Consider the following 21,181-nt stretch of genomic DNA (forward strand, 5'->3'; position numbering starts at 1 on the left):
GAAAAACCACGTTGGTTTCAGAGACCTTCTGGGATCTGATAATGTTAGAGCACAGAGTATATGTGTAAGAGTGATACAAAGTGAATTAGGCAGGGAATAAATCATAAAAAGCATCCTAGAGTTTTGCTTGACGGAAAGGTCTTGTTTCCAGAAAATATTTAATTTATAGGAATTGTGTGGTTATAACTGAGTTTCCTTTGCTCAAGTTGCCAAATGGAAAATGCGGTACCCAAGCAAAAATGATTTGTTCATTTATTGAGTATTGTAATGTGCCAGAAACTGTGTAAGGCACTGAGGATAAAGACCTAAGGAAGAGGATACTCTATTGTAATTGATACTGAGGTTGACTGTTCTCCATCCCAATACACCCCCTTGCTGTAACAGGACTGACCTCGGAGACAAGGCTGGAGTGATTTTTCTAAGTCAAATATAATAATTCCATCTCCCTTTCAATGCCACATTTAAGCCAATCTGAGTTTTTAAATGTTCTTGAGATAATTCTTGTCCTTAGGTGGACTCATCATTCAGTTTTTAGGAGACTGATGGATGAACTGATTGATACACCGCTTTGTTCCAAAAACAAAGATTTCAGCCCAGCCTGCAGATGTGCATGCAAAGTACCAGAATAAAGAACAAACTGATAAAGAGGTGCCTGGGTGGCAGACTCTTGATTTCAGCTCAGGTCATGATCCCAGGGTCGTGGGATGGAGTCCCACATCAGGATCTACGCAGAGCATGAATCCTTCTTAAAATTCCCTCTCTCCCCTGCTCTCTTTCTCTCTCCCTCAAATAAATGAAAATGAAACAATAAGTAAATAAAAGAATAAACTGATGAAGAATTGAGAATAAGGGGACTAAAAGGATAGTGAACAGCTACTAGAAAAAGCAGATTTGACCCTAATGTTCCTAGAAGAAAAAGCACAAAAGAAAAACATGAATAGTTAATAAAAATCATCAACCAATTGGATGATAACAAAGCAACAACAATAGCTTATACTTAGTAAGTACTTATGTTCCAAGCACTGTTCTAAACACTTGTGATATATTAATTTATTTAATTCATATTAATTCATTTAATCTATAGCACAACCCTATAAGTGTTTTCATCCCCACCTTTGAAAGGAGAAAAAGTGAGGCCCATGAAATTTAATTAAATTATTTAATTATCTAATAAGTACAGAGCTAAGAGGAAAAATAAAAACAAATGAGTAGCTCAAGGGAAGCACAGTATTCTTAATACATTGCCAGAGAGAAATATTTCTCAAGGGTCCTTATAAAGGGAGATTTTGCATTATAATAGTTAACTTGCTTGTGCAGTAATGCAGAAAATTCCCTGGCAGATAAATAAGATTTTTTGTTTTTAATGTCCGTGAAGGATAAGATTTAGAAGTAAAATCTGGATGCTCTGAAACATCTTTGTATTTCCTCTCAGTAGTTATGATCCTTTTCTCTGCCAGATGAGTAAGGTTTCAAGTTTCAAAAATACAGGCTTAAGCTGCTTGTGAAATGAATCCTTCATTGGGGACTGGAAAATCTACTCACCTAGCAACTATCTTTCAAAGATACATACTGTATATATATTTGAAATTTCCAGTAGAATTACGATTTTGAGAAATATTCTTTCTTACAGTAAGTGAAATGCATCATCTTACACGAATTTCCTTCATCATCAATATTTTGGATTGTTTTCCACTCAGACAATGGCTCTGGCATTAAAATCATGGATAAATCTCTGGTGCTGGTTTATTAGGCATGTGGCCTAAACAGACATGGTCCCTTTGGTAGTATCTCCTCTCCATGCCTGAGTCACTTGGTTCTCCCCAGGCTTTGTCCTTCTCCTGGTCATTAAAAGCCATTGTCAGGAACGGATCTGAACAACTTGCTTCTACTAAAGTTAAACACAGGTGAGGCTTAATATCTACTTACATTTTAACCATAGAAAGAACCTGAAGGATCCAGTCACTGAATGTGGAGATTGTCTGATCTAGCCAACCTGGCCTTTTAAAGCCATATTACACGTCGAGAAAGGAGAATAAGGAAGAGAGAAGCAAGGGATTAACATTCAAAATCTACACCTTACATTTCATTCTTAATCAAAATTATAAGGAAAATATTTCCTGCAAATGAAGAGGTGAATGTTTTCACTATAAGATTGCAGAGGTGCCTGGGTGGTGGGTGGCATAGTCTGTTAAGCGTCTAACTTGGGCTCAGGTCATGATCTTGTGAATCGTGAGTTCAGCCCCTCATTGGCCTCTGTGTTGACAGCTCAGAGCCTGGAGCCTGCATCAGATTCTGTGTCCCCCTCACTCTCTGCCCCTCCCCCATTTGCACTCTGTCTCTCTCTTTCAAAATTACATAAACATTAAAAACAAGTTTAAAAAATTTACAGCATTGTAGATGTTGTAATATACTTATTTTTCCTAAAGAATTTCAAATTCATGGGGCACCTGGGTGGCTCAGTGGACTAAGCGTCTGACTCTTGATTTCTGCTCAGGTCATGACCTTGCGGTTCATGTGATCAAGCCCCACACTGGGCCCTACTCTGACAGTGCAGAGCCTGCTTGGGATTCTCTCTCTTCCTCTCTCTCTCTGCCCCTCCACTGTTCATACTCGCTCCCACGTGTGCACGCTCTCTCTCTCTCTCTGAAAATAAATAAACCTTAAAAAAAGAATTTCAAACTTACAAAAATGATAAAAAGTCAAACTTCTTTTTTAGGACCAGGGCAACACAATTATGCACAGATTATAAAATTCTATGAACTCTTTGCTATTGGCTTGTGAGACATAAAGACATTGAGAATAAAAATGTGAAAGAAATAATTTTGCAGTAGTTTGATAGAATAAGTTTATGTCTCTTGCAACAAATAGTTTTAAAAATTGTATTATTTTTTTTAAATATCTTTTTTCTAGTAATTCATTTTTATTGTATTTTACAAAAGAATTGATCTACAATGGATTGGAGGTATATCTATATCTATCTATCTATCTATCTATCTATCTATCTATATATATATATAAAGAACTCCACAGTTTGAGAAGCACTATACTATAGTATAAATAATTCTGTGTTAAATAGGACACTATCATATTTTGTTCTAAAACAAGTAAATGGTACCAGGTGTCAGAAGTTTAAAAATATTTTGTGGGGGAAATCTTCTATCCACTAATGCAACTTTTATATGTATGTGTATGCATATGAACTAGAAAAAGATTTGCATTGTCTGATAATCAAATATATATTCAGGAATCAATCCTGGAGAAACACTATAATCAGGTAAAGAAACCATATTAAATGATAACAAGATAAAATAATTTCCCAGAAGTTGTTGGAACTCAAACCGAGGAAAGGATGTCCACTGGGGCTGTTGCATTTTTGGCAAATGGCTGATAATGGAGGAAAGATTAATAGAATCATAAAAAGTTGGAAATCACAGAACCCTACTTCTTCGTTTTGACAGATGAGCTCGGAATAAGGAAGAAACTGTTGGAACTAAAACGATGAACTGGTGGGTGAGAACTGCAGTTCTCATTATATATACAGTTTCCATATATAAATACATCTTTGTTGCTATTTTGTAATATCCAGAATCAGATAATATTAGAGTGAGAGAAACCATCACTACCAAATAATACAGCTTCTAAATTTTACACATAAGACAACCATGGACTTACGAGGTTAAGTGAGCATGCCTGAAATTGCTCAGCACTTAAAAAGTAAGATCAGGAGGATTATTTCATTCCCATTGCAGTAATATTATTATGAAGCATCATTTTATGGGACTTTCAGGTGAGTCATCATATTAATTCCTCAGGAAGAGTCTTCTACTCAGTCCTCAAAGGAGTATATTTCATAGGAATGAAGTTTTGCTTTTCTTAGGCACATCTGTGAAAAAATAAGTTTCATTTAACAAATTAAATGATCGACCACAATGATAGGACCAGAGGAATTTTGCCAAGTAAAGATAATGGATTTGGAAGAATAATACGATTAATAAAAATAAGAGAATTTCAGGGTTAGAATAAACCTCAGCTAATTTATATACACTCTGGAACTACCATCTAGCCTACTCATAAGAAATATAGTAATGAGTCCAAATCCCACATTTCTATGTTTTTGGACTCATACACTGTGCTGATTGATTAAAAACAGAAGTTATTTCCTCAGTAATTGCAGGTACTAAGCTGGCCTCACAATAACCCTGTGAAGAAGATGTTATTATTACCCATTTTACACATGGATAATTAAAAGTGAGAGAAGTCAAGTAAGTTGTACATGTTACATTGCTTATATAAAATCACACTTCAATCTGATCATATACCCTTATAAGCCCATATCTATTATACCATACTGTGGTCTAGCTAGTCAGTCAAAATGGGATCGTAGGCAGCCAAGAGAGCCCTGGAGTCAGACTGTCTGGATTCAAATCCAGATCTCACTGAATAATGACTATGACTCTGGGAAAGTCATTTAACTCCCCTGTGCCTGCTATTTCCTTTCCTGTAAAATGGAAGTGGGACTACTATGAAGATTCCAAGTATTTAGCATATAGTAAGAGCTCAGTAAACGTTATCTATTATTACCAAGGCTCAAGGAAACAACTCGAGCTAAAGTAGATCTCTTGGTTGTCCAGGGCACAGCAAAATCAATTTATTAACTCCTCTGTCCCTAATCTTCTTGTTTGTAGGCTCTCCATCTGGTGGGAAGAAGTCAATCCAGCTTCTCGAGTACTTCTCAAAGAAGTCATATATTTCTCCCGTGAAGGTAAACAGGCTCAGATATTCTTCATCTAGAACTCGGTTGGAAGTATCAGCTTCTGATTCTCCCAGTGGCTATCACTATAACTTTATAAACAAACAAAAAAAAAAAAGGAGAAATATACGAAGATGGTAATGAAATAGTAAAGTTAAAAACCAAATCAATATTCACCATAAGAAACTCTGAATATTATGCCTCTAATTAATAAATGTCTTGTTTAGGGATGCCTGGGTGGCTCAGTCAGTTAAGCGTCTTTTGATTTCTTCTCAGGTCATGATCTCTGGGTCTTGAGGTCGAGCCCCACATAGGGCTCCATGCTAGGCATGGAGTTTCCTTAAGATTCTCTCTTTACCTCTCCCTCTTCTCTTCCCCTGCTTAGGCTGTGCGCTCTCTCTCTCTCTCTCTCTTTCTCAACAAATAAAAAATAATAATAAAGAAATGTCTTGTTTAAAGCAATGGTTTTCAAAAGTGACATTAGCCTGAAAGTCTCTCAGGGTTCAGGTTAGACGGAAATGACCCCAAACCAATTACAGCAGGATCTCTGGGGATAGAGCTGAGGTATCAGGTTGTTTGTTTGTTTGTTTGTTTGTTTGTTTGTTTCAAGTTCACCAGGGGGTTCTAATGTGTAGCCAAGGTTGAGAATCACTGCTTTAATGCTACCAGGTAAAAAAAAAAAATTCCTGAGGTTGAGTCTAGAAATCTAAATGTTCAGAAAACAATTCAGGTGATACTGATGATTGGTCATATTGGAAATCTCTGATTTAGAACATATGACACCCCAATAAATAGCCAAGGGCCTATATTTACCCTCATAAAGTTTGAGGAAACATTGCCAGTGGAGCTTTCAGACAGAAAATACTTGGTAATAGTTTGGATTTCAGTTCATGAAATTGGAAATAGATTGTCAAGATCTCCCTATTTACTAACCTGTAAACACCATATAGGAATTTCAAGTTTAAGTGGAAATTTAAATGTGTATTTCCTGCTTCCATTATATTTATATCATAACCCTTAATATTGAGCCAACATAATTTGTTTCTTACCTACCAGAAATTATTTTCGTATGCAAATTGTATGAAACTCAGCCTTTATAATACAGAAGAGACAGCACAAAAATCACAGCTATGTAGCAACCAAGCAAAAACAGTGCTGATTTATGAAACTTCACAGACTTAGAAATAGAAACAAAGCACTAAATATTCATGAAATCCCATACAGTGCTTGCACATAAGTTACATCTCAGTGATTTGTAACTTAGTTATAGGGAAAAAATAATAATCTGAGCACATCCAAACATATGGAACCTTTCAAGTGTTAAGTTTCACTAATTTTTTATCTTATTTTGGTCATAAATTTGGTCTTATTTTGGTCATATTTGAGTCATAAATAAATTATGAATATGTTGTAAATGGTTGGCCATAAACTAAACCTCCCAAAGAAAAGTAAACGAAGATTTCATCAGCAAAACAAGAGAGTAAGTATGGAAAAAAGAATTTAATGAAAATCTTCTCTGATTGCAATGTTTTTTTAAAAGTGGTAAAAGCTCTTTAAAGACACAAAAACACAAGTGAAAGAAGCAAGTAAAATTCTGTCACTCGACAAAGCAACATCATAAAGCTACCATGCAAACAGAGTTAAAATAAGAAAACAATCTGCCATGTACTCTTTGAATTAATCATAAATTCAAGAAATAATCTGAGAGCTAATATGATAATCAAGAAAATATTAAATTTCATTGAGTTACCTTGCCAATTTCAGTTCCAGTTTCATAACATAATTATCTCAATTTTTTTTTAACTATACTAACATAAATACTAAGATTCAGACTTCAAACACAAATACTAAGTGCCTACAATCCACATTTAAAATAGTAAGATTAGTGGGGCACCTGGGTGGCTCAGTTGGTTAAGCAACTGACTTCAGCTCAGGTCATGATCTCACAGTCCGTCAGTTTGAGCCCTAGTCGGGCTCTCTGTGGACAGCTCAGAGCCTGGAGCCTGCTTCAGGTTCTGTGTCTCCCTCCCTCTGCTCCTCCTCTGCTCACACTCTGTCTCTCTCTCTGTCTCTTTCTCTCTCTCTCTCTTTCAAAAATAAATAAATATTTTAAAATATATTTAAAATAGAAAGATGAGAAGTATATCATTGGTAAAATCTAACAATTCAATCCAAGATCTATTTATTTATTTTAAACACATTCGCTTTTTAAAAATACATTTAATTCAATTAACTGCTAAAAATCCCCTCTATTCATTTTTTTTTTTTTGCAACCTCTGATATTTTTTTCCCTTCAGTGTGTAATAAACCATAATTAACTCCAAGTAGCTCTGGAACATAGTGCTGTTTTTAAACAACTGTTAAAGAACTCCTTTAATTAGAAAAAATTTACAATCAAGATATGCTCTTTTTTTGTGTGTGTGAGGGGAGGGTGCTAATTTTCAAGTGGCCTTAATTTACCTGTGACACAAATATATGGTCAGAGATGATGTATCACCTCCATTGAAACGCTCTTACTATTCTTAAAAAAGCAAGTGTGATACTGGGATGTATAAATAGTAGCTAAGCATCAGGAATGTGAGGTGACATAGCCAGTATAATACTTATACTGGTCAGACCTGCATGAGCACCAATTATTTAGATTTACAAATTTAAGAGAGAGATGTAGACAGTAGTAAAAATGATCAAAGTCTATAAAAATGGAAACTCTAATGAAGGCCTTAACAAAATGACATTATTCAGCAAAGGAATTTTTTAACAATAGTTCTCAAGTATATGAAGAGGATGATATCAGCTGCTCGCCATCTTTATTGAGGAACAAATAAGCAAGAATGAGATTAAACTTCAGGAGAGAAGACTTAAGTGAGATAGAATAGAATTTCCCAAAATAATTATATTTTTAGAAAGAGCAAATCATCAAAAGGGTCTGTGGAATTTCCTTCCCTGGAAGTATTTATAAATAAGACATATTTTTCCTTGTTCAAAAAGTTTCAGTGATGTCTTTCTGAGAGAAATTCTACTATCATAGAATCTCAAGATGGAAAGATCATATTTCCCAATCACCATTTACTGCTATAAAATATACTGAAAACAGAGACTTAATATATAGTTATAAGAATTAAACACTCAAATAGTCCAAAGATTTTATGATCTGTAGTCAAAATATGCTTAATCCCTATCAGATAAACTAAGGAAAATAAGAAACCATTCTCTTTTAGCTAACCAATAATCTTCCACGTGGCTATATGATTAAACTTTTTTTTTTCAGGAACCTTAATCTATCATTGTATATGGAGGCAGTCTGCTGCCATAAAGGTGCCCTAAGATGTCGGTGTCTTCCCAGCTCTCACCTGATGTAGGAGTTCACGGGCAAAGACTCATTCTAGCTCAAAAAGTCAGATGGAACCACACACTCTTTGAGGAGGCATACTTTCAGCATGTGACCCTCTCATCACAGCTTACCGTAACCCCATGGGAAAGACAGGGACAAGCAATAACTTTCCAGTTCTAATACACTGTTCTTGCCGCTCTAGGAAGAAGATAAATAGCAAGTAAAGAAGAATCTGAAACAAGTTTCCACGTAGACCAGTCCTGCTCTCACTTTTCAATATTTTTAACACCTATCCTGCATACATAAATAGCTAACATTTATAACATATTGTGCTATACATACAATACATAAAGCACTTGTTACTAATGGTTTATATTCGTTCTACTTATTTAATCCTCACAGTTTTAAGAAGTTGGTACTATGGTTGTCATCCATTTTATAGATGAGGAAACTTTGGCAAAGATATGTTAATTTGTCCAAAGTCACTCAGATACGAAGCTACAGAGGCACAACTCAAACCTAGGCAGTCTGGCACCACAGCCTCTGTGCACATTTGTGACATCAAGCTGCCTCTCTGCAGTTGAATTAAATATACAGAAAATTAGAAATCAACTATTTCCATTCCATTCCTCATACTTGAAAACACTATTAATCACTATGTTTCTAGGCTTCAAACACAGAGCAGGACCCTCCAAAGTTACAAAAATAAAATGTTGCTTTAAAAAATATATAATTTTGAGAATTAAAATAATGGTTTATTGTCATAAATTCATTTATCCACAGGCAAGATCTCTCTTCTTATGTGTATGAAAGGAAGAAAACAGATTGACACTAATAAGCTGTTTCTTGTTTTTCATTGTAGTTTATTTGAAATGAGAAGCTCATGAATTGAATTGATAAGAAGTCAATTAACATATAAGGATATGAAGCAGAATGTATTTACACAAAAAGTGACTGTTGGCGAAGTAAACTGCTAAAGTCAACAATTGCAAGTAACATTTAAAAAGACAAATTACTAGGAGTTAGTATATAGAATATACATTCATTATATGCCTTTACTCTCCCTTATCACCAACTTTGAGTCTATCATAAATGTAATTATATCCTTGATTTTAAAGGTCCTAGCAGACATGGGGAAACTATGCTGGGACTATAAATGTAACCACAATGGCACAAGCTTACACTAGCTACTTCCAAAAATTAGCCCTGTCTCAATGCATCCAACAGCTATTTCTGATAATTCCTTAGACTACAGGTTTCTGTTACTTCTACAAGATCCTGCAAATTTGTCCATTTCAGCCTCTTCATCAGCCACCATGGTACAGTCTCTCCTACCACTAAGCTTGCCGAGATGGCTTCCCCGCCAGGGACAGGTATTCCCTGCCAGCGGCAGTTGCTGCTTGCTGCCTCCACCATTCTACCCCTCAGGGAGAGAATCTGAGCACAACTCATCCTAAATTCCTGATCCAAGACTAGCTGTCATTATTGTAGGTTTCAGTTTTCTAGACTTCATGGGTCAAGAGTGATGGAAGTTAAGGCCCAGGGCCTGCTGAAGGTGAAGAGTCTCATAGGAGGCCTTCTCCTCATTAAACTGGGACCCAAAAACTTTCTATCTTCAGAATAACGGTGAACCAGAAGGAAACCTGCCACCCCCATCCATAGTAGGGAGAGATGACTTGTGAGCAGAGCAGAGAGCAGGAAATGGTGTTAGAAAGATGGGTGAAAGGGTTGGGAGGAGGGGATCCCTGAGAAGTTGTTATATCCCCTGGATAGTCCAGGGAAATTTAAGTGCTGTATGTGGTTCAAGGTGGTCCCAGACTGGTAACAATCCCACGCAGGAGTCAGAAACAAATTCTTTCTGGAAGAAGAAATTTTCATTCTAGACTTCAAAGAATTTTTCTAATATAAAATTTCATGTGTTATAAAGGTACATAAAGATAAATAAGCATAAAAGAAAAAAACCAGCAAGAAAAAAAGACAGCAGATACAGATTCCAAAGACTTTAGACAATGGAATCACCAGATATACTGTATGACACAGTTTTTATACTAGGATTTTTAAAATTTTATTTTTTAATGTTTATTTTTGAGAGACAGAGCATGAGCGAGAGAGGGAGACACAGAATTCGAAGCAGGCTCTAGGCTTTGAACTGTCAGCACAGAGACCAATGCGGGGCTCGAACTCATGAACTGTGAGATCATGATCTTGACCGAATGAGCCATCCAGGTGCCCCTTATACTAGGATTTAAAAATTAGTTTCATATAAGAATGACTGTGAAGACAGCTTCAGAGAACAAAACTCTAAGAATTGCCCCCATAGAATTGAAAACAAAACTAAAATGTTTTCAAATGAAAAATATAATACTAAAATTAAAAATTCAAGAGATATACCAATTAGAGTGGCCCAAATCTGGAACACTGGTAATACAAAATGCTGGTGAGGATGTGGAACAACAGGAATGGTACAGCCACTTTGGAAGACAATTTGGCAGTTTCTTGTAAAACTCAACCTACTCTTACCACATGGGTGTGATTTCTGGGTCACTAAATGGAATATTATTTAGCACTAAAAAGAAATGAGCTATCAAGCCATGAAAAGATATGAAGAAAACTTAAATGCATATTAATAAGTGAAAAAAGTCAATCTGCAAAGGCTACATACTGAATGATTCCAACCATATGATCCTGGAAAAAGCAAAACTATGGAGACACTAAAAAAGATCAGTATTTGCTGTGGTAAGGAAGGAGAGGAGAGACAATAGGCAGAACACAGAAGATTTGGGAGTAGTAAAAATACTCTTTATGATGTTATCATGATGGATACATGTCAGTATACATTTGTCCAAGCCCGTGGAATATAGAACATCAAAAGTGAACCCTAAGGTAAACTATGGAGTTTGGGTGATTATTATGTGTCAGTGTAGGTTCAACCTCCATTTAAAAAAAAAAGTGTCATTCTGGTGGATGATGTTGATAATAAGGGAAGCTATACCCACACATCCTCACAATCTCTGTACTTTCCTCTCAGTTTTTTGACTTTGAAACTACTCTCAAAAATGTTTTTAAAAATAACTTCAATCTACCATTTTATAGCATAATAGGCCCAGATAAAAAGGGAGTAAGTAAACTGGAAGACAGGTCAGAAGAAGGGATTTAGTACGTAGCACAGGAAACAAACAAACAAACAAACAAAAACTATGAAAGAGAGGTTCATGGAATATGCAATGAGGGGTATATTTTAAGTTTCACCAGAGCTACCGTAGTAAGAGAGAGAATTGGACAGAAGCAATATTTAAAGAAAAGTAAAGAATTTTTCCACTACCAAGGAAAAACACCAATTCACAGATTTAAGAAACCAAATGAATCTCAAACATATGCAATTACTTTTTAAAATTCCATACCAAGACTTATAACAGTGAATCTGCATAAGAAAGAAAGAAAGAAAGAAAGAAAGAAAGAAAGAAAGAAAAAGAGAGAGTGGCAGGGAGGGAGGGAGGGAAGGAAGGAAGGAAGGAAGGAAGGAAGGAAGGAAGGAAGGAAGGAAGGATTGTCTTAAAAAGCAGCTAGAGGGGACAAATGTATTACCTTCAAAGGAATAACGTCAAAGCAGGCTGAGTTCTAAATAGCAGCAAGAGAATCCAGAGAAAGGGAAAATGATTAACTCAATGGGCTGAAAGAAAATAACCGACAACCTGGAATTGTACAGTTAGCAAAAATATCTCTGAGAATGAGGGTGAAATGAAGACATCACACCAAAAGAAAAAAGAGAGTTTTTCACCAGCAGTATCTTGAAAATTTGTAAGGATGTACTTTAGGCAGAAGGCAACTAATCTCAAAAGGATATTTAAGATGTTATAATAAAAGAGGGGAAAAGAGAGTAATACATAGGTAGATATATCTAAATGAACATTGATTATATAAACAACAATAATAATTTAATTGTGGAAATAAAAAAAAGGGAAGGAAGGAGAGAAGGAAGGGAAATGATAATACCTGACCACTCTATGTTAGGAAAGGATAAATAAAGTTAAAGGACATGAAGTTAAATGGCATTTATAAGCAACACAACTAATACATAAACATACAGTAAGGCTAAAACTACAAGACCAGAAAATAAACCAAATACTATTTTAAAGATAGCTAATATAATTATCAGCAAATAGAATTTAAGGCAAAAGACATTAGTAGAAAAAAGAGTTTTACTTTAAAATAGTTTCTCGATTCCAAAAGTTACAACTTAAAATACAGAGAAATAAAGGAGAGATTTATAGAGACAAATATACACCAAAAATCACTGTTGAAGTTTTAACATATTTCTTAGTATTTGATGAAATAGGAAAAAAAAATCAGTAAAGGTAGGAAAGACATAAAGAACATTACAAACAAACCAGATCTAATGTGCGTGTATGTTTATAGCACCTAACCACTCCACAGTACGTATTTTTTCTAGCACACATGGAATATTTACGAAAAGTCACCACTTAGGACTACAGAAATGTTCCAGCAAATTTCAAAATACTTAAATCACACAGATCATGTTTTCTGACTATAGTACTACTAAGCTAGAAACCATAAATAAGATATCAAAATTACCTATCTACTTGTTAGTCAAAAAATTATATAACCGCTGAACAAAGAAGAAATTGCCATCAAAATTAGAAAATAAGTTTACCTGAATACCCACAGAAATACTATAAAAATTACACACAAATCTTCAGTCCAAACAGTACTTAGAATAAAAACGTATAGCTTTAAATATTAATAAATAATAAGTTAAACACACATTTCAACAAGTTTAAAAAAAAGAAAAGCAAAATAAACTCAAAGAAGAGATTAAAATAAATAATAAAAATAATCTTAGTCAACAAAGACTAAAATAAGCATCCACTGGGGTGCATCAACAATTTCAAATATTAGTTTTTTGGAAAGACTAATAAAATTAATAGACTTCTGATGAAATTGATCAAAAAGAAAGCAAATATTTAAAAAAACTTAATACTAGAAATGACAAAAAATGACAAAGGGAATCACGTACTAAAGTTGCACGTACTAAAAATGAAATAGGAGGATATTATGGATAGTATCAAGTCAGTAAATTTGAAAAATAAGATGAAATAAGAAATTCAGTAAAAAAAAACCTCACAAAATTGACAAAAAATTGGAAATTTTGAACATTACCAATAACCTATATATATATATATATAGGTTATATATATATATATATATATAACCTATATATATATATATATAGGTTATATATATATATATAGGTTATATATATATATATATAGGTTTTATATATATATATATATATATAGGTTATATATATATATAACTGAAAACCATTAGATAAATTAAATAAATAATCAAAACTTTTTGGCCTTGTTCCACATAATGTCATAACTTACGTAAATCTTCTATAGGACAAAAAAAAAAATGACATGCTTTTCAACTCATGTATAGCTAGCATAATCTTGTGTTCTCAATAAGAAAAGACAAGAAAATTATGAACCAGATTCGCTTAAAAAGATATGAAAAAATTCTAAATAAACTATCAACTAACTAAATCAAGCAATATATAAAAAAGGAAACATGTAATGATTAAATTGGGTTTATCTCATGAATGTAAGGTCGGTTTAACATTAGAAAAGAAATCACTGTAATTTACGATATTAAGAAGTTAAACTCAAAAATCATATTATAATCTCAAAAGCTGTGGGAAAAGCACTTGACTTTGTTCAAGTCCCTTTCTTGATTAAAGAGAAAAAAAGAAACTTTCAGCAAACTAACAACAGAAAGGATTTTCTTAATCTAGCAGAGTATTTTCTGATAAAATGCAACTGACAAACATCATGCATAATGGTAAAATACTAAAAGTCTTTCCTTCTGAGATTAGCGACAAGGCAAGAATGACCTGTCACCACTTCTAGTCAACCTGAATGTAGAGGATTTTAACCAGCAACAAAAGGCCGGGGGGGGGGGGAGTACACGGAACAGAAAGGACAACCGTAACTGACATTTATTTACAGGTGATATGATGGCTTATAGAGAAACTATTACAAATCCCAAAAAGTTTTAAAAATAGAAATAATATTTAGAATATCAAGTATATATCTATGTAACAGAAAATACAACTTTCAGTAGATAGCATTCATATCACATAAACATTAAATATCTGAAAATATCAAAAGCCATACAGAAAAATATTTGTAAGGAAAGACTTCTACAGAAAAATTATGAAAACTTATTTTCATTTTAAAAAGTAATTAAGTGGAAAGAAATAGCATGTTCATGGATTGGAAAACTCAGTATTGTAATGTCAATTTTCTCCCTAAATTGATTCATAGGTATAATGTAATTCCAATCAAAAATCTAACAAAAATTTTAGTGGAACTTGAAAGCTGACTCTAAAATTTGAAAGGAAGTATGAAGGAATAATAGCCTTTGAGAAAGAACAATATGGAGGCCTTAAGATTGTACTCTTTCTAACACTTAATTGATAGAGAAATTCTTTTGTTTTTGCTTACTTTGTTGTCGTCGTTGTTGTTTTATAAACTGATATACAATGACTTCCTCCCAAGGGGGAATATCAAATCAAACTAGCAAGTATTTACCCTGTACAATGCTTAGTATCCTCATGGACAGCCAAATGGTCTTCAGGGTATGACAAAAAGAACTATCTCAGTGGTGAATACTGTAAGAAATTCAAGGAGGGGAAATCGGACAATAAATTGGAGAGCCTCTCAGTTTTCATTCAATTCTTACTGGGCTGGTAGGTAGAAACTGATTTTCAGATGCTCAAATGCCTAATGGATTTTTTAAATCTCCAAAATAACAAGAGTTCATATCCTACATGTACTTGTCAAAATATTTCTGGAACATTATACAGGTATTTTAAGTTGAAGTGTGTGTGTTTATAGTTCTTAAAGAATTATGTGATATGTGAAAGTAATATTCATACATAGAAAAGAAGAATATGAAGAGAAAAAGATCTAGAAGCAAAATCAAAATGCCACATCACAACAGCTAGTGAAATGAGTCAAAGAAAAAGAAAACTATACCTTTCATTTTCCCAAATGGCAAAATAAATGTTGATGATAAAAACCAGTGGCTCTCAAAAGTGCGGTCAGCAGAAAGCGGCATTAAGCGTTATCTGGTATCTTCTTAGACACAAAGCCTGGGGGGACACCTGAGCACCTGAGTGGCTCAGTCAGTTAAGCATCCGACTTTGGCTCAGGTCATGATCTCACGGTTTGTGAGTTTGAGCCCCAAGTCAGCTCTGTGCTGACAGCTCAGAGCCTGGAGCTTCAGTTTCTGTGTCTCCCTCTGTCTGCTCCTCCGCTGCTTGCACTCTGTCTCTTGCATTGTCTCAAAAATAAATAAACATTAAAAGAATTTTAAATAATAAAAAAAAGAGACACAAAGCCTAGGACTCCACCCTGGACCCACTAATCAATACCTGTAGGCACAGGGTTCAGGAATGTATATTCTAACAGTCTTGCCTGGAAATCTTGATGTCCTTCACGTCTGAGAATCACTACATCATTCCAAAGCACAGTACACTCAGTTTTTACTTACCTGAGTGGACAATGGGTCTTAGTGTTATTATGAGGACTAAACAAATGATCACAATTGAAAAAGATAAAATATGTTTTTAAAAAAAATTTAATCTTAATTTATTTTTGAGAGAGAGAAAGCACAAGCAGGGGAGGAATAGAGAGAGAGGGAGACACAGAATCTGAAGCAGGCTTCAGGCTCCGAGCTGTCAGCACAGAGCCCGGCGAGAGGCTCAAACCTACGAACCATGAGATCATGACCTGAGCTTAACCGACTGAGCCACCCAGGCGCCCCTAAAATATCTTTAAAAAAGAATTGAATAGCATAAATGGAGCTTGTGTTTTGTCAAAATATAATTAACATGAATCTTTTTACTAATTTCATGAAACTAATATTATACACAAAAGGGAAAGATCCATCATCAAAAACTGTTTTAAAACACTTTAAAATATTTCATATAAATATTGGGGAGATATTTCTTATTTGCAATTTGCTAGTTATAGAAGATCTCCATATATACTGCTTCATCTGCCATTGCAAGTACATATTATTCAGCATATGTGACATCATTTTTATTCCAAGATTATTGTTTCATACTAGGATTTTCAAGCTCTCCGGAATTTTTTTTAATTTGTAAACATGTTTCAAAAATACCCTCGTAAGTCTACAATAACTCTCAAAATTAAAGGGGCATTTCTGAATCACAAATCTTTCTCCTTTTCTTTTATTTGTTTTACTCAGCTTTGTTTACCTAATCATTATCTTCACATCTATTGTATAAAATGATGGATTTCCAACTAAAAGCTCAATAAACACACACAGTAGTCAACTTTAATTGTAAAAAATTACAAAACAAACTTTAAAGTATTTCTACCAATGTAAAGCTCTGTGGGAAATTTTCTCAAAGTATTGTGGATGGTTATTATGAACAAAATAAATGAGGTAAGGTAATGTTACAATAATGATCTGGAACTGTGAGTCAAATGAGTAAGATTAAAGGCATAAAGAAACTCTTCCTAATAAACAAGCAGATAACTGCTGGAAAGAAAAATATGTTCCTTGTTTGAAATTAACTGCCAAACATTCTCAACCTACACAAAGCTGTCATAAAGGACATCTAAATCTGTCCTTGTTTGTAACATGTGTTGTGACAAGATTTGACAGTTTATCAAAGAACTATAATTGCCACCTAAACATCTAGCATTTTGTCAACTGCAAGTATGTTTAGTGAAAGCATTTATTTTACTTAAAATACAACAACTGTTTTTCTCCACTTTCTAAAAGAATTGACTGAATTTCTTTTCTCCTTAGCTGATCAAGCTGCATCAAGGCTCTCTCTTTGAATTATTTATGTTGGAATTGCAAAGGGTAAAAAATAATCAGTAAAGCAAGAAACTATCACCAAGGTGTTATATATATATATATATATTCTAGGTATTGACTCAAAAGACCTTCAAAATATAGCAGTTCTCAAAGATCTGTAGAGATGACATTTAAATATGCTTACCTTGGGAAGGAGAAAGATAGACATTTTCTCTATACCACAATTTATTTCTCTAGAGTAATTTATTAAGATATGATGTCTTAAATACAGAGAATATGTTCTTCAATAGGCATCATTCCTACCTGTAACTTTTGTTCGGAACAGCCAATGATAAGGTAGATGTCTTTCTCAACCCGCAAAGACCAAAGTAAAGAGGAACTAAATCCCCTTGCAATAGATTCATGTAACAGAAATGTCAGCGTAACAGAGATATTTCCATGACACTACCAATCGTTCATTTGTTTCAGGAAATAATTTTTAAAAGGATTATTCGGTCTCAGATATGGAAAGTTGTTCCTTACTGTAGTTGTTTGATAATAAAAAAAGTAACATTTTTATGTAAAAGTTTCTGCCCGACTTTTACATTTTTCCTTCATTCTCATAAACCTCAAAGAAAAATGATAGACTGAGAAAAATGCTATTTGGAAATTCAGGAATCCCACATTCTAGGCCACACTCTGCCTCTAATTAGCTTTTAGATCCCAAACCAGTTGCTTCATTTCTCTGGGCCTCAGTTCCCTGTCTGTGAATCGGGATGTTGGACTGGGTGGTCTGGAAGGCTATTTCCACCTTTAACATTTTATGATTTTAGACAAATCCCTGGAACTATAAGGTGTTGCAACAGCCAGAGCTTGGAGCAAAAAATAGCAGCAAGACAAAAATTTCTTCTACTTAACACCTCAAGGCAATGCAACCAACTATGTGTTTTTAATGTTTACGTTAGCATTCAGTCCTATTTAGGTAATAATAAGTCTATTTAAAAATCTGTTTTGTTTTTCTTTAAAAAGTGAAAAATGTGTGACACATTGAGAACACTGAGAGAAAAATCATTTTAATTGAAGCTGCAAGTACTTTTTAGTGCAGCTAAATTAAGCCACAGAATTTTCTTTAGAAATCACTGTATGTAGTCAGGCTGAGGATGAGAATTATACAGTATAGATGGGTCTGCTGATTTTATGATAGGAAGGAACATGAATGGAGGGTTGTAGGCAGAAATGAGCTGGCAGGCACTATCAACCATGAAGAGTCTGAATTGAGGAGAAAAGCTTGACGATGTTGAGAAGAGAGGTGATTGGATCAGCAGCAGGACATTTTGATTTAGCCTTTTTGACATAGCTGTTTATATGGTTTTATATTAATAGCACATTTAATATAACTACACTTTTTTTTTTCTAGCAAAGTGATGTGTTTCATAGACATTGTCAAATCTAACCCATTTCTGTTGCCTACTCCAGTCCTTACCCGATTCATGAACCCCACTCAGTGGGAGAGCTCACAAGTAGGGTGAGAAAATATATTCAACAGATTATTTATCAATTTCAAACTATGAAAAAATGGTTATTTATATTTAGGCTACATCAAAATATTGCAGAACCAAAAGTCAGACACACAATTAGCAGGATAAAAATGTATGATCTATATCTGATGCTTCCATTATTTTTATGATACAATTTGTTCTCGAAATTTCTGGTATCTGTGGTCCCTTCCATTTCTTTCCCCATTACTCCAACTCCTAATGCATTTTGGAAGCTGTGTACTTAAAATTTGCTAACACTTAATCATCACATATATTTTATTAGTCTTTTTTTAATTATAAAAGTAATAAAAGTTCAAATACTACACTAATAAATGGCAATAAAATGTGACAGTCCTTCTTCATCCCAAACTGCCACCAACCTACACCCCTCTCTAGAGATAATCATCATAAAAAGGACCTTCATAATGACTTGATGCTTTAACTATTTCTTAATTCTAAATACATAAATTTCATATATTGTGTACCTTTTTGACTGGGTTTTTTACATTTAGAAATATCTTGGGAATATTTCCATATGACTGCACATAAGTCAGTTTCTTTAATGTCTGCTTATGTTTGTATAATACATTATATGATACTTTACCTATTGATGGACATTTGTTAGTTTCCAGATTTTGTTTTTATGAGTAACTCTAGAGAGATATACTATTTGTCATTCACCATCTTATATTCTATAAATGGTACAATACCTGACAGACAATACCTCCTGAAATATTAACTGAATGAGTTAACACAGTGACAAATAAAATTATCAATGTATTTTGGGGTTGTCTATGAATATTTCTATTGAGTAGATTCCTAGAAGGAGATACATTGAGTCAAAGGTTTTATGAAACAAAACTTTCCTTGCAAAATTTCACACTTATACATTCTATTACAATGGAGGAGTTTATTTATCTTATAATTTTGGCCCACCTAATGTGTGAAAATTAGCATTTTCCTGATTACTAGCATTTTTTCATATTATCTTTTTTATCTTTTTTCCCCTGTAAATTGCCTGTTCATACCATTTCCAAATGTTTTTGGTCTTTTTCCTGACTCCATTGGAAGCACATTGTTAGACATTTTCTCCAGTCTGTAACTTTCCTTTTAAACGTATACATCCTTTACCTTACAGAAACTTTATATTTTTAGGCATTAAATTTCACACCCCTAGGAAACTACTACAGGCACTAACAGAAGTAAAACTTCCATGAACTGAAGAAAGACTTGATTTTTTTAGTTTAAAAGTGCAAAGTGGATGCCAAGCAGGAATTTTTTTCCCAAAGACTCAAGATCAACATAGACCAGCTCGCGCCCACCGTCTGAACCGGGCGGGTAACTGCCCGGTAACAACGGAAAGTCGTTTGTTAGTCTGTGGTCTGACTTCGGTTGCAATCTTGACAGCAGCAGTGATCGCCGGACGAAGAGTAAGTACCTCGAGTGATTGGGCAAAATGGCAAATATCAAAATCTTCGGGGGCAGCTCCCATCAGGACCTATCCCAGAAAATTGCCGACCGCCTGGGCCTGGAGCTAGGCAAGGTGGTGACCAAGAAATTCAGCAACCAGGAGACCTGCGTGGAAATTGGCGAGAGTGTGCGAGGAGAGGATGTCTACATAGTGCAGAGTGGTTGTGGCGAAATCAATGACAGTCTAATGGAGCTTTTGATCATGATTGATGCCTGCAAGATTGCTTCAGCCAGCCGGGTTACTGCGGTCATCCCATGCTTCCCTTATGCCCGGCAGGATAAGAAGGATAAGGGCGGGGCCCCAATATCCGCCAAACTTGTTGCAAATATGCTATCTGTAGCAGGTGCAGATCATATCATCACCATGGACTTACATGCTTCTCAAATTCAGGGGTTTTTTGATATCCCCGTAGACAATCTCTATGCGGAGCCAGCTGTCCTGAAATGGATAAGGGAGAATATCTCTGAGTGGAGGAACTGCACTGTTGTGTCACCAGACGCTGGTGGAGCTAAGAGAGCGACCTCCATTGCACACAGGTTGCATGTGGCCTTTGCCTTGATTCACAAAGAACGGAAGAAGGCCAATGAAGTGGACCGTATGGTGCTAGTGGGGGATGTGAAGGATCGTGTGGCCATCCTTGTGGATGACATGGCTGATACTTGTGGTACAATCTGTCATGCAGCTGACAAACTTCTCACCGCTGGAGCCGCCAGAGTTTACGCGATCTTGACTCACGGAATCTTTTCTGGCCCAGCCCTTGCTCGCATCAACAGTGCGTGCTTTGAAGCGGTGGTCGTCACCAATACCATACCTCAGGAGGGTAAGATGAAACATTGCTCCAAAATACAGGCGATCGACATCTCCATGATCCTTGCGGAAGCCATCAAGAGAACTCACAACGGAGAATCTGTTTCCTACCTATTCAGCCATGTACCTTTGTAATAGAATAACTTCAGGTTATTCTATTTTAAAATAAGATAAAATAAAAATAAAAATATGCCTTGCCCCTTGTTCTTTCTTGGTTTTTGATGAAAAGTTCAGTAGAAGACCCAGCTGGCTCTGCTGCTACTTTCTGAATCTCACCTCAGGTATATTAGAGTTTATTTTATTTTATTTTTTAAATTTTTAATGTTTTATTTTTGAGAGGTTGAGAGAGACAGAGACAGAGCACAAGTGGGGGAGTTGCAGAGAGAGATGAAGACACAGAATCCTAAGCAGACTCCAGGCTCTGA

At 34.9% G+C, this 21,181-nt stretch overlaps 1 protein-coding gene across 1 annotated transcript; it reads left to right on the forward strand.

The window, feature by feature from the left end:
• Positions 1-19,732: 19,732 nt before the first annotated feature.
• On the forward strand, positions 19,733-20,960 carry PRPS1L1 (phosphoribosyl pyrophosphate synthetase 1 like 1). The gene has a single exon (XM_015082355.3). It carries the CDS (start codon positions 19,935-19,937, stop codon positions 20,889-20,891), a length of 957 nt encoding a protein of 318 aa, XP_014937841.3. The 5' UTR covers positions 19,733-19,934; the 3' UTR covers positions 20,892-20,960.
• The last annotated feature ends 221 nt before the right edge of the window (positions 20,961-21,181 follow it).

The sequence above is a fragment of the Acinonyx jubatus genome, chromosome A2 (assembly GCF_027475565.1).
Source record: "Acinonyx jubatus isolate Ajub_Pintada_27869175 chromosome A2, VMU_Ajub_asm_v1.0, whole genome shotgun sequence".
Classification (NCBI taxonomy): domain Eukaryota; kingdom Metazoa; phylum Chordata; class Mammalia; order Carnivora; family Felidae; genus Acinonyx; species Acinonyx jubatus.

What these genes read in the sequence shown, in the direction of transcription:
- PRPS1L1 (XM_015082355.3), top strand. Translation starts at nt 19,935, where the DNA reads ATGGCAAATATCAAAATCTTCGGGGGCAGCTCCCATCAGGACCTATCC.